Here is a 23961-nt window from a genome sequence, read left to right as displayed (position 1 = left end):
AATTTAGAAAATAAAACTGGAACATAAAACATAAATACAGAACAGTGGGAGTGTACGGGGACAGATCGGAAAAATGATGTCTTGAAAGTAAGCGGTTAAAGACACATGAATCACTCCAAATTCAACAGATCTCGATATATGATATATATCTCGATATCTGTAAAGGAAAAATAACCCCCCCAAAACTACCGCAAAAACAAATATGACAAATCCCACAATCTCTTTTTTTATTCAAGTGCAAGAGGTAGGCAGTTCATATAAGAACAAAGTGCTTCTGCCACATTTAAGATTACAAAAAATCCATAATTACATAAATAATAATTTAATAATTTATTTTAACAGACCCATGTTCCTCACCAGCAGTAAGGAGCTGTGAGGTCTCCCACAATCCACTGCAAATCAAACCCAACATTTCCAAACATTATTGTACAAGTTACACTGCAGCAGATTATTCATTAAAATCTTCTACATAAATAAACTTTACTTTACTCAACTTTACAACATATAAAGCGTAACGACTCTAGAGCCACATCAGCCCGTTTGAGATTCTAATGTGTTTAATGCAGTTTTAGACACATGTGTTTATGTTTTATGGAAAGGAAACTTAAAACTGCATGGCTCATTTGTATAAACAGCTCGCTCCTTGTGCCGCTGATGCAGTTCAACTTCTTTTGGACTAAAGGACCCGACTTGGTGGAATATGAGTGTTCTCTCTGTGACAGACGATGTGCTTCTGATGGATTTGTCTGTAAATAGTGGAAAAAGTTCATGGTGCTAGAAGCTTTTCACTGGTACCAACTTTCGGCATGTACGGCAGTAGTGAGGAGTGAAAGAGACACAAGCAGCAAAATCAGGGAGGCGGGGGCGCACAGGGGTGAGCACAGAGATGGCAAACAAGCGAAGCGGTGAAATCAGAATTGAATATAAACATTATATCGATATATACAATATGTCAGAATCCATATCAAGTTTAAAAAGATCTTAATATATTTAAAATATCGAGATATCGCCCACCCCTAGTTAAAAGCTAAATTTTACAGAATAAGTCTACTTTAAAATCAATACAATAAATTTTTGTTTAGTCCAAAATCACAAGAGCTGTTGCCTCGCAGGAATTCAGAAAAAGGTACATTAAACCAACAGAAAGTTAGACAATAAAACAATGAAACAGTAATCAGCCAGTAAGTTTCTTTTAATAAGAATGTTCCAAATTATGACATTAAAGTCTATCTCCAAAGACAACCAAGCAATGCCACCAGACCAAGTTACAGCTAGGATCTGTGGAGTGGCAAGTCCACACGTTTAATGCCATACTGTGGAACAATCAAGGCAATAAGCAATAAAATCATCAAATCATCAAAAAGCATATTCAATAACAGGGTATCCCCAGGTTTCACTGTCCCAAATTTCAGACTTTTTAAAGACCTTTTTAAGACCACTTAAATGAAAATTAAGACCAAAGTCACACCCATTATGTGGGCAAAAAACACCAGGTCTAATTCTAATAATGACCAACTAACTACCGGTACTATATCTAGAATCTAAGGCTATGTCTATATCATGACGGTCCGAACAGAAGACACAAAAGTGGCGTAGTGTCTTCACTTTTTATTCCACATTTAGACGAGTGTTTTCAGGAGGAAATCTGCGTGCATACGGTGATGCAAATGTGTGTGGAATTGGATTGAGTATGCACTGTTTGCGTATACTCCAAATTAGACGTTCATTCACGTTGTTTTTTTTCCCCTCCTTCCATTTAACATTGCACTGCAGCCTGGTTGAGTAAACAAAAAAAAATAGGCTAATGAAATTCAAGACCTTTGTGAATAAAATAAGACTTGAACAACATAATTTAAGACTTGTTAAGGCCTTAATTTAGGAACATGAAATTTAAGACCTTTAAAAGACTTTTAAGACCTCGTGGCTACCCTGAATAAACAATAAACAATGACAGATTAAAAACATGACTAACCTGAGCAGCATGTCCACCTCAGAGCTCTTGACGACGTTGAGCGGAGACGTCAGCCACGTTTGGTTGTACGGTAACATGTGACACTGCGGCTCTGAGATCAGCTGACAGCTCCCTGCCAATCACAGAGCAGGAAAACAAGTCACATGACCACTCCAGATATGAAATGCGCTTATTATATCTGCTTTAACGTCTTTCACCATGAGGGCTGGGTTCCTCTAAATGTTTTGGTTAATCCTCATCACAAACCTACCTGGAGTTTCACACATGTTTAACACACAGATCCTGCACATTTAGTCAGAGTTCTTCTCTCAGACTGAAAACACTCTGTTCCACCTTGTGATAGTGTGGTCAAAAACTCACCTTCACTAGAATCATTAGTATGATTTCAGCCCTGGAACTACTGAACTAAAGGTAAAGGTAGCTGATTAGTAGAGCATTTTGAACTTTGCAGATGTCGACAGACTAATAAAGGATTATGCAAACATGTGCGAATGAAACAAAACACAACTCCAGGTCTGATTTTGAGGAGGAAACAACATTATAACATGACTTAAAACTCACAAGAGTCAATTTTGGTAGATCGATCGATCGATAGATAGATAGATAGATAGATAGATAGAGAGAAGATTAGAGGAGAGAGGGATGAAGGCTAGAGTGAGAGAAAGAGAGGAAGTGAGGGGACAGATGGGGAAAGAGAGATATGAAATGAAATGAGATTAGAATAAAGAGGGTTGAAGAATAGAGGGAGATGCATAGAGAAGGAGAGCAAGACTAGAGGAAAGAGGGATGAAGGATAGATAGATGATAGATAGATAGACACAAATAGATAGATAGATAGATAGATAGATAGATAGATAGATAGATAGATAGATAGATACTGATAGATAGATAGATAGATAGATAGATAGATAGATAGATAGAGCTGTTAACTTGAAAACTACCGTTTCATGACATCACAAGGTGGAACAGAGTATTTTGAGTGACTGAGCATGTGTGAATGAAAAAAAACACAAGTCCAGGTGTGTTTTTGAGAAGGTAACAACATTTTAACATGACTAAAAGCTCACAAGAGTCAATTCTGCCCAATACAGGACCTTTAACGACATTTGTATTCTCACATAGCACCACTAAGGGCTGCCTATGTTACTGCTGTCTAATAGTGTGCCAGTTTAGACCATGTGAGGAAAGGAGGTGTCATTCCCCAGTGTGAATCCAAGACAAATTTGCCACCTGTCTCTTAGTACTAGGGATATAATGATATCAAAATCCCCTGATACGATATTTTCACAATATGCATCTCACAGTTTGATATTTATTCAGATATTTTGTGGAGGCTTACAAAATTGTGAATATGCTACTTTTTTCTATTTAAAAACCCTGGAAAAGCTTTGAAAAGCCTTTGGTACTGTTATAATATGAAGAATTGCTTCATTTCTTTACGTAGTTTGCACCAAAGGATCATGGTCTATGTAGTTCTCTCTATTGCTGCACCATGGCAAGGCAAGTTTATTTATACAGAACAATTCATAAAGGTAATTCAAAGTGCTTTACAGAATAAGAAAGCCATTAAAATCACAAAGAAAGACATAAAAAACGCATAAATATTCATTTAAGCCAAAAAGACTTGCAATTCGATACAGTGTGATGGTCCATGATATTATTGTAACACTTTGGACGATACAATATCACGATATTTTGGTTATTGTGACATCCCTACTTACTACGGCTAACACATACACAGAAAAACTACAAGTTCTTATGCTATCTATTATTACTCGTTAAATCTGTTCATTTAAAGTTAAATCTGAGCCCAATGTTTGTGTTCACAGCTCATTTAACTCCCAAAAAACAGAGAAACATTCAGAGAAACACTGAGTTAACTGATGTGAGCAGTCTGGTATTTTACTGGTGTTTATTGTAAAATAAACATTAGGAAGCTTTCTTTGCAAACTCTTTTTAACTTAAAGGGCCCATCTCATGTATAATAACTCTTTTCACATTGTATCTTCTGCACATAAATAAGCACAATTTGGGTTTTGGAACATCCACTACACAATAGTTATGAAATCTTACTGATTTCTTGGAGACAGTCACAGACCAGGAACTAAAGGCCGACTATTGCTCATCCCCCCGCCCGTCCTGAGAAAGCACAGGCTCCGCCCTCCAAACGTAACGTAGACTCTGAGTGAGCCATCCTTCCTCTGCCCATCTCAGGGAGGGAGGGGGAGACAGGCGTGCACCCTGATAGTGGTAGGAATAAACTTTTATTCATCATGGCGATATAGCGCGTTCAGCCTTAAGCAAAGTGCTTTCTGCTATGTCAAACGCGTCATAGGTGTATCTGCCGCGTCCTCGTTGTAGCAGCTTTCGTTCGTTGTCACGTGGGAGAGTGGCAGAAATACGCTGCAATTTGTTAAAAAAAAACACCAAATCAATCTAAAAAACATTTCAGCGACATATACAAGGCCCACACATCACTCTTAGAAGGTAGAAAGCTCTGAAAAGTTGATTACATGAGATGGGCCCTTTAAACGATCGCGAACTAAGGTTTCGAGTGACAGACAGAACTGTTTTTGGTGAGAAAAGGACTGAGAGAGAGGAGGAGAGAGGTAGAGAGGGTTTAGAGACAGAATGACAGAAGGGAGAAGGAGGGGAGGAGGTAGGAGAAATATCTAAGGACAATTATTGACACTTTGAATCAAACACTGATGCCATCTGCAAGAAAGTGCAGCAAAGACTGGTCTATTTAAGGAAAATTTATTCTTTAAACGTCAGTAATGTTCTTATGACCCTTTTTATCAGAGTTTTATTGAATTTATTCTTGCATTTTGTATTGTCTGTTGGTTCGGTGCCCTCTCTGTGTCTACTAGAAATCGTCTGCGTTGGTTGGTCAAAGTGACAGGTAAAATTGTAGGCTTACAGCTGAAGGACATCTACAGCAGAAGTGTGATTTGTCCAGCAAATATTGAAGAGCCCTGACCTGACCACCTGCTCTTTGAGGAGTTTAAAGGGACAGTTTGGAATTTTGGACATAGGACCTCATTTCCTAGTGATCCAGAGTGTTGGAGACGTGTGGAGACACTTTTTGAAATATTCCATCCAGTCCTTGTATTTGCAGAGGTCACTGGTGCTAGACTTGTATTTGAAGGATTTATGTCTGAGCAGCAGCAGCAGGTGAGTTGTACTTCCTGATAGAAAACTCAGCAGTTCATATAATGCAATGTTAATTTTATTTCAAACATTATTCTATCAACACAGACATTCACATGGACAGTCTGGTGTAATAATAGATTTGTTTCAGGTGTTTTGTGGAGTGGGTAAGACTGTTTTTAGTGGCAGGAGAACTATGGCCATTGACATGCACTAGCCTAGCACCACTGACCTCTGCAAATACAAGGACTGGATGGAATATTTTAAAGTGTCTCCACACGTCTCCAACACTCTGGCTCACTAGGAAATTGGGTCTTATGGGTCAGTCCGTATGAAATCAGCCGTTTTCAAGAAATCTCCCCTATGAGCCATCTCAGATTTGGCAGATTTGGCCATGCTCACTTTTTCTGAAGCCTTAATTTATAAACATGTTTGAGAGATCATAACTTCATAAAAAACTAGAGCTAGGAAGCTGTAGCCACAAATAATCTCCAATTATCTTCCCTTAGAACAAGCAAACAGTGTTTAAGTCTATTAAAGGGAATTGAACCTTTCTGCAGGCGGAAAAGTCCCTAAGCTCCACCAAAAATGACCCATGAGAGCTCATTTTCAAAAATTTGTTTTGAAATGAAGGAAGTTAATAGTAGATGTTTTTATTATTTTAGACTAATCAGAATATGCCAAAGTTTCTCTGGTAAAAAATTTTGATCAACATCTAACTGTCCACATGGGGAACCAAGGGTCCACAGAAGGGGCCAAAAAGATCACATTTGGTCTATGACCATATTTGGGACTCTACACCATCCACATGAAAGCTCAGAAAAGTGTGAGATTGTTGTCAGAAATGGTCATTCTCTCAAATATTCAGGTTCAGCAGTTAGTTTGTAAATAACTGCTTGGAGTAAATAGATCTTGGTCCTCAAAAACTGAATTTTTTTTTTTCCAAATGTGAGATTTTTGGGGGCCCACAGCACCCCCCTTAATAAAGATACTCAATATTTGACAACAGATTCAGAATCTATGAATCTACAATAATACAAATTTTCAGCTTTCTAGCTCTATTTTTTATGAAGTTATGGTCTCTCAAACATGCTTATAAATTAAGGCTTCAGAAAAAGTGATCATGGCCCCATAACTCAGGAACGACTCAAGGGATTGAGCTAAAATTTGAGATTTTTTAATCTGGTAATTTTAGAAATGTTTTGAATATTTTTCAGCCAAGGGGAGGCTCAAAGGGGAGAGCGGCTGATTTCATACGAACTGACCCTTATGTCCAAAATTCCAAACTGTCCCTTTAACCTCCTTGCTTCTGGGTGGCGCTGTAGTTTAGTGAATTATTGAATTGTATTGTATGTTTACTCTACGACACTGCTGCACAACTGTTTCCTTCTGGGACAATAATAAAGTTGAACGCTGAAAGTTGAACGGGAGGAGATGGTGAATAGGGAGAGTGAATAAAATAATGAAAATAAAGTCAAGCCAACGACTGGCATGACTAACGCAAATTCAGCAAAAAAATCTAATCGGGGAATGACGGGGAACAGTTCTACCCTCACATGTGCCGTCTACTGGTAGAAGAAGAGAATCACATAAACTCTCGTGTGCTTTGAACTGTCCCGTTCACGACGTCTCTGTAAATCGCTACGAATCACTGTCCTTCTTCGGCTTATTTCATTTTATCTTCAGAGATTTTGGTGATTTTGTTTGTGTTTTGGGAAAAAAAAAAAAAGTCTTGTCCCAAAGCCAATGTCCAATCAGGCGAGAGGATGGACAGACAGACGCTCGTTTGCATTCAGCGGAGACGCCCGAGGACACTGTAGGACAAGAGTATGGATCAGACGGAAAAAGAGAGGGGAGGAGAGGAAAGGAGAGAGAGGACGAGTGAGAGAAAGAGGGAGGACACTGTAGGACAAGAGAGAGAATCAGGGAGAAGGAGAGGGAAAGAGGAGAGAGAAAGAAAGTGAGATGAGGAGGAGGAAGAAAGGGGAGGTGGCTGGAGAGAGAGGAGGGGAGAGACAGGAAGAGAAGAGAATGATGGAGAGAGAGAGGGAGAGAGAGGAAGGTAGGAGAGTGATGGAGAGAGGGAGAGAGGAGAGTGATGGAGAGAAGGAGGAGAGAGGGAGAGAGGAGAGTGATGGAGAGAGGGGAGTGATGGAGAGAAGGAGGAGAGAGGGAGAGAGAGTGATGGAGAGAGGGAGGAGAGGAGAGTGATGGAGAGAAGGAGGAGAGAGGGAGAGAGAAGAGTGATGGAGAGAGGGAGAGAGGAGAGTGATGGAGAGAGGGAGAGAGAAGAGAGTGATGGAGAGAGGGAGAGAGAGGAGAGTGATGGAGAGAAGGAGGAGAGAGGGAGAGTGGAGAGAGAGGGAGAAAGGAGAATGATAGAGAGAGGGATAGAAGAGAGTGATGGAGAGAAGGAGGAGAGAGGGAGAGAGAGAGTGATGGAGAGAGGGAGAGAGGAGAGTGATGGAGAGAGGAGAGGGGGAGAGAGGAGAGTGATGGAGAGAGGGAGAGAGGAGAGTGATGGAGAGAGAGGAGAAAGGAGAATGATAGAGAGAGGGATAGAAGAGAGTGATGGAGAGAAGGAGGAGAGAGGGAGAGAGGAGAGTGATGGAGAGAGGGAGAGAGGAGAGTGATGGAGAAAGGAGGAGAGAGGAGAGAGGGAGAGAGGGAGAGAGGAGAGTGATGGAGAGAGGGAGGAGAGAGAGGGAGAAAGGAGAATGATAGAGAGAGGGAGAGAGAGGAGATTGATGGAGAGAGAGAGCAAGGAGAGGGAGGGAGAGAGGAGCGTGATGGAGAGAGAGGGAGGGGGCCGAGCGATGTAGAAGAGAGAGAGAGGGACTGAGAGAGAGAGAAAGAAAAGAGAGGGTGAGAAAGACAGGAAACAGAGAGAGAGAGAAGGAGGGGAATAGGTAGGAGAGAAAGCGAGGGAGGAAGTAAATGTAGGGAGATGGAGAAAGAGAGAAATATGAGTGGGAGAATAAATATTAGATATTAAAAGATAAGAGAGAGAAAAGAGGAGTAAATTGAAAAGATTAAAAAGTGAGGGAGAGGGGAATGAAAGAAAGAGGAAGGGAGAGAGAGGGACGGGTTAAATGGGGATAGAAAGGAGGAAAGGAGAGAGTAAGACAGTGCCAGAAAGAAAAGAAAAAGAGGGAAGAGAAAGGAGTGAATGGAAAGAGAAAAAGCGGAAAGGAGAAAGAAAGACAAAGGAAAGAGAGACACGAGAGGCAGAAAGAGAGGAAGGGAAAAAGAGGAGGAGAACAAATAGAGAGAGGAGATGAGATGAGAGATAGAGGGAGAGAGAGAGAGAGAGAAGAGATTAGAAAAAAGTAGGATGAAGGATAGAGGGAGAGACAGAGAGAAGGAGAAAGAAAGGAGAGGAAAGATGGATGGAGGATAGACAGATAGATAGATCGATAGATAGATAGATGAGGAGAGCAGAATGAAAAATAAAAAGAGAGAAAGATGAAAGGATAAAGGGAGAGAGAGAGAGAGGAGAGGAAAGAGGGGTGAAGAATAGAGGGAGAGAGCGTGAGAGGATAGAGAAGAAGAGAACGAGAGGGAGAAGGCAGAGAGGGATGAAGGATAGACAGGAAGAGAGAGAGACAGAGGAAAAGAGATTAGAAAAAAGAGGAAGAATAGATAGATAAAGAGGATGAGAGCAGGATGAAAAATAAAAAGAGAGATGAAAGGATAAAGGGAGAGAGAGAAAGAGAGAGAGAAGAGAGGGATAAAGCATAGAGGGAGAGAGAAGGAGATGAAACAGAAAGATGAAGAATACAGGGGGAGGACAGAGGAGAGATGGATGAAAGATAGATAGAGGAGAAAGAAAGAGAGAGAGAGAGAGAGAGAGAGAGAGAGAGAGAGAGAGACAGCCGATTCATTAGTAGAGTATGTGCTCGGGACACTCCTCCGTTTGTCCAAAGTGTCCTCTCCGCAAAACGCTGAGTCAGCTCAAACTTTAGCTCGATGTGTCCCCGAACCTCGTCGTTTATCACCGAAAAAAAGAGACAAAAATAAGACATTGTCAGACCACAGAAACGACAAAAGGTCAGGTGATTTGTGCTGTTGAACAAGTCCCTCTCATATAACATTACAGTCACAAGCCAGCTGCTGACGCTAACTGTAGGCACGGCTCTGTCTGGTGGTTTGTTAAGGCTGCCACCAGCGTTGGGTGTAATGTGTTATAAAAGTAACGAATTACTGTGATGCGTTGCTTTTTGCTGTAACGCAGTAATGTTACGGCATTACAGGGGAAAAATGTTAATATTTTACTCGATACAAATGCAGACACCCTGTCTGCAAAGCGCTTCCAAGTTCTAGTCCAAGATTAGTCCTGGTTTAGACCTAATTTAGTCCTGGTTTAGTCCTGGTTTAGACCTAGTTTAGTCCTGGTTCACTTCTGGTTTAGTCCTGGTTCAGTTCTGTTTTAGTCCTGGTTCAGTTCTGTTTTAGTCCTTGGTTTAGTCCTGGTTTAGTCCTGGTTCAGTTCTGTTTTAGTCCTGGTTCAGTTCTGTTTTAGTCCTTGGTTTAGTCCTGGTTTAGTCCTGGTTCAGTTCTGTTTTAGTCCTGGTTCAGTTCTGTTTTAGTCCTGGTTCAGTTCTGTTTTAGTCCTTGGTTTAGTCCTGGTTTAGTCCTGGTTCAGTTTGGGTTCAGTCCTTGGTTCAGTCCTGGTTTAGTCCTGGTTCAGTCAATATACGGCGCAAAAGTTCAGCATCTTCGCAGTTATTTTGGTGAGAGTAATTTAAAAGTGCTGCACATATTGTTCTGAGAAGAAAAACGCTTTTCTATTTTAATGTCTCCAGCCAACTTGCCGGAATACTTTTGTCAGCACCGAAACCGGCCAGTATCTCAGCTCACCGGACGCTGTCAGGGGTAAGTCAGTGTGGATGCACAACACTGCTCACGGGGATGCCATACAGTCAAAAAACCCAAACTATTCCTTTAAAAAAGTGTCTCCACTCACTAGGAAATTATGTCCTATGTCCAAAATTCCAGACTTTAAAGCATAAAAGATTGATAAAGTCCACTGGAAGTAGAGTCACTATCACTAATCTGCAACTTCACCTCGCGTGCGCTGTGTGGATGTAAACAGACACACGTGAGGAACTACGCTGGCCTTTTTACTTTTAAAGAACGCCTCAAACTGGATTAACAGCGCTGTTTTGTGGACTGGATGTCATTATTTCTATGGATAATGTAGATGAGATGCTGGACTTTAAATTTACCACTTCATGAGAGGTGAGGAATAGGTGGGTTTCACGTGACGTCACAGGGCGACGTTTGTCAGATCAGATGGAGAGCAGGAAGTGAACTGACTGGAGGAAAATGCCGATGTGTTGTGTAGTTTACGGCTGTGCCAATTGTTCTAACCGAGAGAAGGAAAAGCGATTTTTTTTTAGAGTACCAAATATAGTGGTCCACAAAGGTCAGACATGGGAAAAGCCGACAGAACAACGCCGTAAAAAGTGGATTACAAACCTGTTTGCGGTCTGGAGGAGCAGAATTCACTAATGCTCGTGTCTGCAGTGACCACTTCAACAAAGGTTTGTTACAAAGCTAAAAAATTTTTTGTGGTTTACCTAAACATGAATGAATCATGAACGACTAACGGCGAACGACGTTTGTTGACATTAAATAGTTCAGATAGAGGTCACTGCTGATACACTGCAGTTTTTCCCATTACAGTCTATACACATAAAATAAGAGAAACATTCACCCCGGCGAAGACCAAACCATAATCATCATTTAGGTGTTTTGCACCAAGGTTGAGGATCCATCCACTGACAAAAAAAAGTTCTATGCCTCCAAACTTTTGTACACCTTCATCTGTTGTCTGGTGTAGAACGATGTCTGAAGAGCTAAATAGTTCGTGATCTCCTCTGCCTCGATTGTCGGCAAATCTTTTACTTTGGTTGAAAATTCTCTCATTTTCAATAAGATCAGGGTCAAGCCCAATATATTTGTCGACTAACTGCTCGTACTTTTGCCTTGCTACTGGCTCTAAATCCTTACAATAAGAACTCTTCTCCATATCTGTGTTCTCCAGAGCCGTGTTTGTCGTGTTTATCTTCACTTCCTGCCCTCCACCTGAAATTCGCGCATCATCGTGATCACGTGACTGAAAGCCTCCTATTAAAGTCTTCTCATTATTTTTGCTATATCCTGAGTTTGTATCTTGCGCTTCTGTTCCAATCACTCCTCTGCCCCTGACGTTCTGTTTTATTGGCTGTTATTGTAGCGTTGCTGATGTTTAGTGGTTATGATCTGACAGAGCAGCTCAGAGTCACACTGACACCACACACACGAGAAGTGCAGTGGCTTCAAAACCGCACACGAAGACACAAAGTCGGGTCACGCCTCCCCATACTCGAGGAGAAGCAAATCACAGCCAAAATCGGGCAAGTTTTCCTGTGGCGTCATTTAGGCTTTAATCTGAGTGTTGTTTTATCACAATCTGACCAGATAGAACTGACATAAACCCTATTCTCACAGGACTAGTATAACCTGTGGACCTTTGATGAATTGTAATAATTGCGGAGGATTCCTGAGATCTTAATCCCGTGCGAATGTGGCATGTCTGTAATTTGTAAAGTAAAAATTACGCCGCAAATGTCCTACTATATTTGGCCAAACACAGACGTCCGGTGATAATACTAGTCCTGTGTGAATCTGCATCTCAGTGTTTGCTGTGGTAATTGCGCCTTTTCTGTCTCTTTCTGGCTTGAATATGGAGGCTGAGGTAGAAATTTTGATTAGCACTTTTGACAGCTTTTTAGGGGCAAATTCTAACACGGCCCAGTATCGTACTGTATGTAATCCGATCTGCAGAAACGGGAAGAGGTCCAAGAAGAGAGACAATTCTCACAGGATGATGGCCTGGATGACATGTGGAGCAGAAGGTGGTAAAGAACATTTAAAATAATATGACTATCCTCCATATCGGGGAGTGGGGGAGATCTAGTGCCCGCTAGATCCACACTGAGAACTGGGGGAGGGGAGTGATCCGCGCAACTCGGCCCGCTACATCGACACTGGTTTTGTCCTGGTTAAGTCCTGGTTTAGTCTCGATTCAGTTCTATACCAGTTCTGGATTAGTCCCGGTCCAGTCCTGTATCAGTCCTGGTCTAGTCCTGATCCAGTCCTGATCTAGTCCTTGTTTAGACTTGGTTTAGGCCTGGTTCAGTCCTGGTCTAGTCCTGATCCAGTCCTGATCTAGTCCTTGTTTAGACCTGGTTCAGTCCTGGTTCAGTCTTGGTCTAGTCCTGGTCCAGTCCTGATTTAGTCCTTGTTTAGACCTGGTTTAGTCCTGGTGTAGTCCTGGTTCGGTCCAGGTCTAGTCCTGATCCAGTCCTGATTCAGTTCTTATTTAGACCTGGTTCAGTCCTGGTTCAGTCCTGGTTCAGTCCTGGTCTAGTCCTGGTCCAGTCCTGATCTAGTCCTTGTTTAGACCTGGTTTAGTCCTGGTCCAGTCCTGATCCAGTCCTGCTCTCGACCTGGTTTAGTCCTGGTCTAGTCCTGATCCAGTCCTGGTCTAGACCTGGTTTAGTCCTGGTTCCGTCCTGGTCTAGTACTGGTCTAGTACTGGTCCAGTCCTGATCCAGTCCTGGTTTAGTCCTGGTCCAGTCCTGGTTTAGTCCTGGTTCCGTCCTTGATTAGACCTGGTTTAGTCCTGGTCCAGTCCTGATCCAGTCCTGCTCTCGACCTGGTTTAGTCCTAGTCTAGTCCTGATCCAGTCCTGGTCTAGACCTGGTTTAGTCCTGGTTCCGTCCTGGTCTAGTACTGGTCTAGTACTGGTCCAGTCCTGATCCAGTCCTGGTCCAGTCCTGGTTTAGTCCTGGTTCCGTCCTGGTCTAGTATTGGTCTAGTACTGGTCTAGTCCTGGTCCAGTCCTGATCCAGTCCTGGTCTAGACCTGGTTTAGTCCTGGTTCAGTCCTGGTCTAGTACTGGTCCGGTCGCCTTTATACTAACTGCCCTTCCTATTTCTATAGCTGATGTATCAGTATATATATCAGTCAAACAGAGTAATTTATAGACGTTGCTTATCCCATGCGAATGCGCTGCAAGTAACACAGACGTGGGGCAGTAATTTACAAATTAACACACGTCCCCAGGTTGTACTTATCCTGTGCGAATAGGGCTTTAGTTGGAACTACAACAAGTGAGATGATTTTTTCAATTTTTCAGTTAGTCACTCTCAAGTTTTTTGTTGAAAATCATACTCCAAAACAGGACCATCAACATCACCGGCTCTTGAAAATGTGCTGTTTAAATCCATTTGTATTTTTTCTTAAGTTTTCAGACTATCTTAAAACTGTGTGCATTGTGTCACAATGGAAACTGGCCAAAACATTCCACCATAGAGACACATGTAGAACACCTCCAGCATATTGTCACTGCGAAGTACCACTCGTTTCTTATACAAACCATTTTCTGAAGCGGGCGCAGATGTGGTGTAGCTCAACAAAGAAATGGTGCTGAGTGACGTCACGGTGGTCAGCCAATCAGGAGGTGGCTCTGTGGGAGGGGGCGTGGTCTCCGGACGGTCTGCTCCAATCACAGCAGCTGAAGTGGCGGCGCTCGTTGTAGAGTGGGTGGTGAGGGTGTGGTTAGTGGCGAAGGGGGTGGGGCTTGTTGTTGTGATGTCATCTTCGGTTAAAGGATTCGGCGACGGCAGAGGACTGGAGGCCAACAGACCACTGCCCAGCATCCCTGAAACACAGAAAAACCAAGACTAAACCAGGACTAAACCAGAACTAAACCAGATCTAAAACAGGTCTAAACCAGGGCTAAACCAGGACTAAACCAGAACTAAACCAGATCTAAAACAGGTCTAAACCAGAACTAAACCAGGACTGAAACAGGACTAAACCAGAACTAAACCAGGTCTAAAACAGGTCTAAACCAGAACTAAACCAGGACTGAAACAGGACTAAACCAGAACTAAACCAGGTCTAAACCAGGTCTAAACCTGGACTAAACCAGAACTAAACCATGTCTAAACCAGGACTAAACAAGGACTAAACCAGATCTAAAACAGGTCTAAACCAGAACTAAACCAGGACTGAAACAGGACTAAACCAGGACTAAACCAGGACTAAACAGGACTAAACCATGACTACAATCAGGACTAAAATATGACTAAAATCAGGACTAAAATATGACTAAAATCAGGACTAAACCAGAACTAAACCAGGTCTAAACCAGGTCTAAACCTGGACTAAACCAGAACTAAACCATGTCTAAACCAGGACTAAACAAGGACTAAACCAGATCTAAAACAGGTCTAAACCAGAACTAAACCAGGACTGAAACAGGACTAAACCAGGACTAAACAAGGACTAAACAGGACTAAACCATGACTACAATCAGGACTAAAATATGACTAAAATCAGGACTAAAATATGACTAAAATCAGGACTAGACCAGGACTAAACCAGGGCTAAAACATGACTAAAACCAGGATGAAAACAGCACTGAACCAGGACTGAACCAGGTCTGAACCAACACTAAACCAGGCCTAAACCAGAATTAAAACTGACAAAACCAGGACTAAACCAGGACTGAACAAGGACTGAACCAGCACTTAACCATGTCTAAACCAGGACTACACCAGGACTAAACAAGGACTAAACAGGACTAAACCAGTAAACTAAACCAGGTCTAAACCCGGTCTACAGCGGGTCTCACCTGTCAGGGCCAGAGCCAGCAGCAGCACAGCGGTCAGCAGACTCAGAGCGGGGACCAGGATGTAGAGCAGGCGCCGCAGCTGATTGGCCGAGCCCAGTTTGTGTGGACACGCCCCCTCACGGCCCATGCCCCGCCCACTTCCGCCACGCGACTGGGAAACAAGATGAAGGATGAAAAATATTAGACTTCAGCTCACAAATGTATTAGCTAAATAATGTCAATGGAAGCACTATACATTTAAGCCTCATCAAGACGACTCCCTGCGCCCTCTGCTGGTACCACTTTTTTATACAGTTTTTATATCAGTCTGGTCTTCCTGGACTTTGTTGTGTCTCAAACCAGAACAAAACGTGATCGTCCAATCAGATTTGTTTATTTCAGTGATTCATGTGAAACGAAGGAGCTCATTGGTCACATATCATTTACAAACAAAATCACATTTCCTTCACCTAAGATGAACAGAGTTACGCCGGGTGTACTCGGTGCAAAAGAGAACCGATTAATACCTCGCGACCAGCTCCCGATCTGTCGCAAAAATATCAAACCTTTTTGAAATCCAGTTGCCTCTCGTGAGGGTTTCGCTCTGTTGAAGTCGTTCCATGAGTCGATTTGCCAGAATCTGTCAGACTGAGCATGTGAGAACACAGAAGCGGAAGCAGGATATGAGGTTGTGGAGGACGATGGCGCCGGCGAGTGTTTTGGACACAGGACATGGAGGCGCAGCTAATTGAGCAACACAGAACACAAGTTTGGTGAAAAACTTGATGCTACTTACATCCAGTTCCTTCTGAAGAACTGACAACCCGTACTGCCCATGTCTGCCCACGTCTGCCCACGTCTACCCACGTCTGCCCACGTCTGCCCACGTCTACCCAGTCATTTCTTTGACCAGATTCGTTGCCTCTTCTTTTTGGGTTTGTCTGTGCAGAGAATGGCACAAATTGCCAAAGCAGTGCGTCTGTTTTTTGCCTGGATCAGCATTGTGTCTCCGCACGTCTGTGGTTTTCTTCTTTGTGGTTTTCTACTTCTGGAACAACAACTCCGGTCGTTATGTGAACGTACAGTGTGCGCAGGCAGGTTGCAACCGAGCATCGGTTCGTACAGTGTGAGAACATGATTTGTGAACTGTGAACTTTTAAACCCTGCGATTTGGTCGTACAGTTTAAACTGGGGCTGAGTGACACGATCGAAAATATCACACAGTGTACGCCCGGCATTAGGTGATTTACTCATTGAGTCTTCAGAAATCTGTCATGTTTTCAGTCCCCTGATGTATATATATATACATTTTTAATTTACTTTTTCTGATAGATGGACCATGCTTGTCCCTGATTGGCTAATCCATCTGTCAACCACGGTCATCTGAAAACAGGGAGCTTCACAGGAGATCAGACTCACCTCTCGATGAAGTACAGGAGAAGTGTGTATTCCGGTCCCCAAGCAGATAATATTATGCTAATGTATTGCACATGATGTTCTTTGATAAATCATAGTTTTGAAAAGATTAATTATGTATCTTTAATTAAGATTAAGGTGCATTTTGGCAAGCAATAACAATAATGGCTCAACCCATTTTTTTCTGTTTGAGCAAAATGTGTCTCGCCCCAGTACAGCTCTTGAGGTCAAAAGAAGTCCTCTGTGTGCTGTCTGCAATTAATTACAAAGCCTTTTATTGCCAAGGGAGTCAGGAAATGCGCTGTTAGCATGCAAGTTGATGCAAAACTCCAAACGTATTCTATGAAAGTTGTGAAAAGCGCTCATAAACTCATCGTGGTGAATAATTCGGATGTTCTTTCACGTTTTTAAGACAGTAACAGTCAGGTAGCCTACAGTGATTCTCTTTAAACAGTTTACAGTCTTTATTTAACCTGCTGCTGACCCCGTGTGGCCAGAGGAAGTATTTAATTTGATTTTAGATTTAATAATAGTTGTTTTGAAAGGGGGAGTGAGGGAGCGCGCATGGGACAGAGGAGGCCGAGGAGGGGTCTTGTTGTCGTCTGGAGTTTTTCCGTGAGATATTTTGGTCATGAGTGAAACCTGACGCTGCAGCTTTAAATAAACTCTATAAGTCAGACGGAAGATGCATGTGCACTGATAACTCATAAAATATACTGCTACTATTATTACTACTACTGATATTACTACTACTGCTACTACAGCTACTACCAACCAGTGGACTAAAACAGGACTAAACCAGGTCTCACAAACCTGGGGAGCAAAACAGGATTAACCAGGGACTAAAACAGGACTAAACCAGGACTGAACAAGGACTGAACCAGGACTAAACCAGGTCTAAACCAGGACTAAACCCAAACTAAACCAGGACTGAACAAGGACCGAACAAGGACTGAACCAAGACTAAATGGCCCCTATGCCCAGGGACTAATACAGGACTAAACCAGGTTTCACTAGGGATCAGAACAGGACTAAACCAGGGAACCATTACAGGACTAAACCAGGTTTATGCCCAGGGACTAAAACAGGACTAAACCAGGTCTGTACCCAGGGAGTAAAACAGGACTAAACCAGGTCTGTACCCAGGGACTAAACAGGACTAAACCAGGTTTGTACCCAGGGACTAAAACAGGACTAAACCAGGTCTGTAACCAGGGACTAAAACAGGACTAAACCAGGTCTGTACCCAGGGACTAAAACAGGACTAAACCAGGTCTGTAACCAGGGACTAAAACAGGACTAAACCAGGTCTGTACCCAGGGACTAAAACAGGACTAAACCAGGTCTGTACCCAGGGACTAAAACAGGTCTGTACCCAGGGACTAAAACAGGACTAAACCAGGTCTGTAACCAGGGACTAAAACAGGACTAAACCAGGTCTGTACCCAGGGACTAAAACAGGACTAAACCAGGTCTGTACCCATGGACTAAAACAGGACTAAACCAGGTTTGTACCCAGGGAATAAAACAGGACTAAACCAGGTCTGTACCCAGGGATTAAAATAGGACTAAACCAGGTCTGTACCCAGGGAATAAAACAGGACTAAACCAGGTCTATGCCCAGGGACTAAAACAGGACTAAACCAGGTTTAACTATGGATCAAAACAGGACTAAATCAGTCTTAACTAGGGACTAAAACAGGACTAAACCAGGTCTATACCCAGGGACAAAAACAGGGTCTATACCGAGGGACTGAAATAGGTCTATGCCCAGGGACTAAAACAGGATTAACCAGGGACTAAACCAGGTCTATACCCAGGGACTAAACCAGGTCTATACCCAGGGACTAAACCAGGTCTATACCCAGGGACTAAACCAGGTCTATACTAAACCAGGTCTATACCCAGGGACTAAACCAGGTCTATACTCAGGGACTAAAACAAGTCTATACTCAGGGACTAAAACAAGTCTATACTCAGGGACTAAACAGGACTAAACCAGTCCTGCCGGGGACTACACTACAGATGGAAAGTAGTCATCGGGATAATTCTGTCATGTTTCTATTCTATGCTCATTAATATGCACTGTCCCTTTAAATAAATCAGTCTAAAATCTAAATATACTACTACTACTACAAACACTAATGCTGCTATACTACACTGCAAGTATAGTTCACTGTTTCTTATATTTCTATTAAAGGTGCACTACATAATTGACATAACATAGCAGGCACTAGTGTGTTTTTAAAGACTGCTTGTGTGTGCCCTATGGTGAGCACATTACCACGATTTAAGCGTCATTGCATTTGTTTCCAGTTCATTTTAGAGTTTTAAGATTTTATTGATTGTTTTTAAAGCTTTGAATAGACTGGCCCCTCAGTACGTCTCAGATCTCAGCCAAACTTACACCCCGACACACGCTCTGAGGTCTGAGGTCCAGCTCCAGCTCATGGGGCCTAAGAGGAGACTTAAAACCGGGGGGACAGGACCTTCTCTGTGACCGGCCCCAAGCTCTGGAAAGTTCTGCCCCCCCATGTCCCAACAGCTCCCACAGTCGAGAGTTTTAAGTCTCGTCTTAAAACTCACTTTTATTCTCTGGCTTTTAACACCATGTGAGCTGTGTGGTCCTCTGTGTCTTTTATTTATCTGACTTATTTATTGCCATTGTATGATTTTTATGGTTTTGCTTTTATTTGATTTGACTGGTTTTAATGTTTTAGGACGGGTATGGCTGAAGTTTAGCAATTTACCTTTTTGTTGTCTTCATTTTATGATCTTTGTGCAGCGCTTTGGAAACTGCTTTGTTTGTAAAATGTGCTGTAGAAATAAAAGTGGGTTTGGATTAGGGATGGGCATTCGATGAAATTTTCTTAATCGATCGTCGGAAGAATTAACGATCGATTATCGATTAATCATTAACGTTTTGATATTAAAATGATCATCATTATTATTACTATCTGCACTATTAATCTGCATAAATAAACTTTACGACAAATAAACCGTAACCACTCTAGAGCCACAGCAGTCCGTTTGACATTATAATGTGTTTAATTCAGTTTTGTGCAACTCTCCCAGAAACAAAACTTAAAACCGCATCGCTAATTTGCATAAACTCAGCGAAGATAAAACTCCAGCTCTTGTGCGCTGATGCGGTTTAACTTCTGTTGGATTAAAAGACATGACTCAGTGGAATACAGGTTAGTGTGACCATATTTGTGTTTGTCAAAACCAGGACACCGTACGGGGGGAGGGAGGTGGGGACTCGTCATCGACATTGCGCGACTCTCACCTGGTAAAACTTTTTCCCACTGGACACCGAAACATATGTGCTGCTTTGTACACTGTGCACATGGACTCACACTTGTCCCGAACGCAACGGAAAGCGTGGAATTTCTTGTACAAGTGATCGTTAAATACACATTTGTGCTTCGGTACGTTGTGTCTCGCTCCTTCTGAGTGGAGAGAGACACATGTACAGACCCCTGTTTGGTCACGCTACACACAGCAACCTACATTCGGTTTGTCGATTAAAATTAACGTAATCGATGAAATTCTTAATAATCAATTATCGATTAATCGACTAATCATGCCAATCCCTAGTTTGGATAGTTATGAATCTATGACACCTGTGGATCATTATGTCAGAATTTGCACTTTTTAAATCACACTACTGATCTAAAATAAGTTAACAAAAGAAACAAGTGCGCTGATTTCCGCTTTACAAAACTGTGGTGCGCAGTGGAAGCTGACGTCATCATAAACGTCATCACAACAAAGAGTCGGCCCCATTGTGGAGAGCTGCTGCACATCACACTGACGAGCAGCAGATGTTTTTTCTTATTTGCACCAAAATGACCACACTGCCGAATCCTACGCATACAACTGAAAATTTAATTGGAGAAGGAAATAAGTACAGAGCAGTGGGCATGTGTCGGTGGTGATGAAAATGGCGTATGAAAATAAGCGATTAAAGGGCCCATGTCATGCAAACTCAACTTTTCAGAGCTTTCTACCTTCTAAGAATGATGTGTGGGCCTTGTATATGTTGCTGAAGTGGTTTTTAGATTGATTCTGCGTTTTTTTTTTTTTTAACAAATTGCAGCGTATTTCTGCCACCCTCCCACGTGACAACGAACTAAAGCTGCTACAACGATGTCGCGGCAGAAACACCTATGACGCGTTTGACGTAGCAGAAAGCGCTTCGCACCCGACCCCTCCCCCGCTCCACCGCCTCCACCCAGCATTGTCTGACAATTCCCACATGAACACCTAAACAAAAGCAACAGCATAAGCTCATTGTTCTACAGTGCAGTGAACACGATATAATAAGTTGATCTACTAGCGTTTATTAATACTTTACCAATCAGTAATGTTCAGTTGATGTGGACGCGGTGCTTGAGCTTCGTGCACCTCAAAGTCTTCGTCCGATTCCAGGTCCAACACATGCGGCTGAATGCGCTACATCTTCATGATGAATAAAAGTTTATTCCTACCACTATCAGGGTGCACGCCTGTCTCCCCCTCCCTCCCTGAGATGGGCGGAGGAAGGGCGGCTCACTCAGAGCCTACGTCACATTTGGAGGGCGGAGCCTGTGCTTTCTCAGGACGGGCGGGGGGATGAGCAAGAGTCGGACTTTCATAGTTCCTGGTCTGTGACTGACTCCAAGAAATCAGTAAGATTTCAGAACTATTGTGTAATGGATGTTCCAAAACCCAAATTGTGCTTGTTTATGTGCAAAAGATACAATGTGAAAAGAGTTATTTGGCATGAGATGGGCCCTTTAAAGAAAAGACAATTTTGCAGAATAGGTCTGGTTTAAGGATTTAACTAATATTTGTAAATTTATATGGAGGAGTACTAGTGTTACGATGTTCCTGAATAATAAAATATTGCTAAATGTTTTCCATCTAGAAACGAGGGACAATTTCCACAAGACAAGACGACACACAAGATTGGGTCCACAAGAATGAGATTTTGACATAATTTCTAAGATGTAAATAGTTCGATTTAGTTCCCGAAGTCGGCTTCAGAATTTGTGCTTACTTCATTTAATATTTATATATATTTTGTTATCATTCTAACAATACTTTTTTGGAAATACAGCTTCTCAAAAGACGCAACCCACCAGCACTTACAGTTTTTTTGTCCAATCTAAATGGGGAAAAAAATCTCACGCTGTAATTTTTCTCACGTGCATACAGCCTTGAGGCATTTTTGTGTAGCGAGATCTTGTCCCATCCCAAGTTGTTTGACTAGTGGACTACTAAAATAATCACGAGTTCGTCATATCATGCATAAAGATGGTCTTTACTGTGTTGTCTTATACTAGTTCTGATACGGATCACGACAACCGTCCAACTTTGTCCTATTTATTATGTCATTGTTTCTTCTGTATTGATACTTGTCTGAGTTTCAGTATTGATTATTAACTGGTCGTTGATTTGTTTGAGTGCCCAGTGGACAGCAGGTGTAAAGATCGACACCGTGTGAAAAACAAGAATGCACAGACTTTGTACACGGGTGCTTTAACAAAAGGTTTAAGGTTTTTACGGCGCTGTCTTTCTCTTTAGAATCCATTCAAAAGAATTAACGACTTTAGCGTCACTAAACAGAAACTGCACCAAGCTGGGTTTGTATAGGACCATTTAAAAAGTACAGAACCAGGACTTAAACAGGGCTGAACCAGGACTGAACCAGGACTGGAGCAGGACTGGAGCAGGACTGAGCAAGGACTAAACCCAGGACTGAACCAGGACTGAACCAGGACTCAACCAGGATTAGAGCAGGACTGAACCAAGACTGAACCAAGACTAGACCAGGACTGAACCAGGACTGAACCAAGATTGAAGCATCACAGAACCAGACTGAAAAAGGACAAAACCAGGAAAAACCCAGGACAAAACCTGGACAAAACTACATGTGTTTTACTGAGGGAGGAGTTGGGTTCTGGTCTGAACTGAAAGAGAAAAACATCTGGAGGTGTTTAACCTGTCACTGTTCAGAACCTCCTTAGTCCAAAACCAAGTCAAGGTCCGGAACTAAACCAGGACTAAACCAGGTCCGTGTTCAGATCTAAACCAGAGCTAAACCAGGTCTATATCCAGGTCTAAACCAGAATTAAGCCAGAACTAAACCAGGGCTAAAATAGGACTAAACCAGGGCTAAACCAGGACTAAACCAGGACTGAACCAGGACTAAACCAGGGCTGAACCAGGACTAAACCAGGTCTAAACCAGGACTAAACCAGGACTAAACCAGGGCTAAACCAATAAACCAGGTCTAAACCAGGACTAAAGGGACTAAACCAGGGCTAAACCAGGACTAAACCAGGTCTACTAAACTAAACTAAACCAGGACCAGGGACTAAACCAGGTAAACCAGGACTAAACCAGGTCTGACCAACAGAGGGAACAAAATCAGACTAAACCAGAACTAACCAGCCTGGAGATCAAAAACTGACAGGGACTTAACCAGGACTAACCAGGGACTAAAATAGGAATAATCCAGGACTAACCCAGGTCTGACCAACCCAGGGCCAAAAAAGGACTTAACCAGGTCTGACCAGCAGAGGGAGCAAAACCAGACTAAACCAGACCTAACCAGCCCGGGGACCAAAAACTGACTAAACTAGAACTTACCAAAGTCCAAAACAGAACTAAACCAGGTCTAGCCCAGTCCTGTCACAATTAACAACTTTATACAGCAATAAAAGATACAAATTAAATAGCTTTATGCATCTGACAGAATAAAAATGAAGCAGGATCTTCTCAGTAAACCATTTTAAAATAGACCGTCTCATTAAAAGGCCTGAGCTGCAACAAATACATAAGATAATGTGCCAGTAATTAGCTATAAATGTCACTTTTTCTACATCTTTACAGCTCAAATCTTATCATGTTACAACTAAAATACTCCAAATCTCCACACTTTTACCAAGAAAAAGTACCGTATGATAAATATTGAACCTCAACTATGTAGTTCCAGCTTTCATATATTGAACAATAAGTTGATGTAGTAATTATCTTGACAGCTGTAAGTCTAACCAGGACTAAACCAGGACTAAACCAGGTCCAGCCAGGGACTAAAACTGAATTAAACCAGGGCTAACCAGTGTCTAAAACAAAACTAAACCAGGTCTAATCAGGGACTAAAACAGGACTAAACCAGGTCCAATCAATATCTAAATGGGGACTAAATGAGGTCTTACAAAGACAGGAATAAATGAGGTCTAAACCAGGACAAATAAGATCTAATTTAGGGTTAGAAACATGAGCAAAAACCTGTATTTTTAATTACAAAACAACATAAAAGAATGAAAAGTACTGTCCAAAAATCACTTTCTATTTGTTCTAAAGTGGAGCCCTAAACCAGGTCTAACTCAGGACTAAACCAGGTCTAACTCAGGACTAAACTAGGTCTAACTGAGGACTAAACCAGGTCTAACTCAGGACTAAACTAGGTCTAACTGAGGACTAAACCAGGTCTAACTCAGGACTAAACCAGGTCTAACTCAGGACTAAACCAGGTCTAACTGAGGACTAAACCAGGTCTAACTGAGGACTAAACCAGGTCTAACTCAGGACTAAACCAGGTCTAACTCAGGACTAAACCAGGTTTAACTTTAGGACTAAACCAGGTCTAACTCAGGACTAAACCAGGTCTAACTCAGAACTAAACCAGATCTAACTCATGACTAAACCAGGTCTAACTCAGGACTAAACCAGGTCTAACTCAGGACTAAACCAGGTCTAA

General features: G+C 42.2%; 1 protein-coding gene across 1 annotated transcript in view; it reads right to left on the bottom strand.

Annotated features, from left to right (window-relative positions):
* Positions 1-23961, bottom strand: part of corin (corin, serine peptidase) — a 54321-nt gene that overhangs the window by 28245 nt on the left and 2115 nt on the right. The window contains exons 2-4 of the mRNA XM_055156670.1: positions 14814-14964; positions 13551-13835; positions 1973-2084 (exon numbers count right to left, since the gene is read on the bottom strand). Of these exons, the coding sequence (XP_055012645.1) occupies positions 1973-2084; positions 13551-13835; positions 14814-14964 (548 nt within the window). The remainder of the gene's footprint in view (positions 1-1972; positions 2085-13550; positions 13836-14813; positions 14965-23961) is intronic.

Source organism: Boleophthalmus pectinirostris, unplaced genomic scaffold (assembly GCF_026225935.1).
Source record: "Boleophthalmus pectinirostris isolate CB_2022bp ecotype Guang Dong unplaced genomic scaffold, ASM2622593v1 HiC_scaffold_20, whole genome shotgun sequence".
NCBI lineage: Eukaryota > Metazoa > Chordata > Actinopteri > Gobiiformes > Gobiidae > Boleophthalmus > Boleophthalmus pectinirostris.
This window is presented reverse-complemented; position numbering and strand designations above follow the sequence as displayed.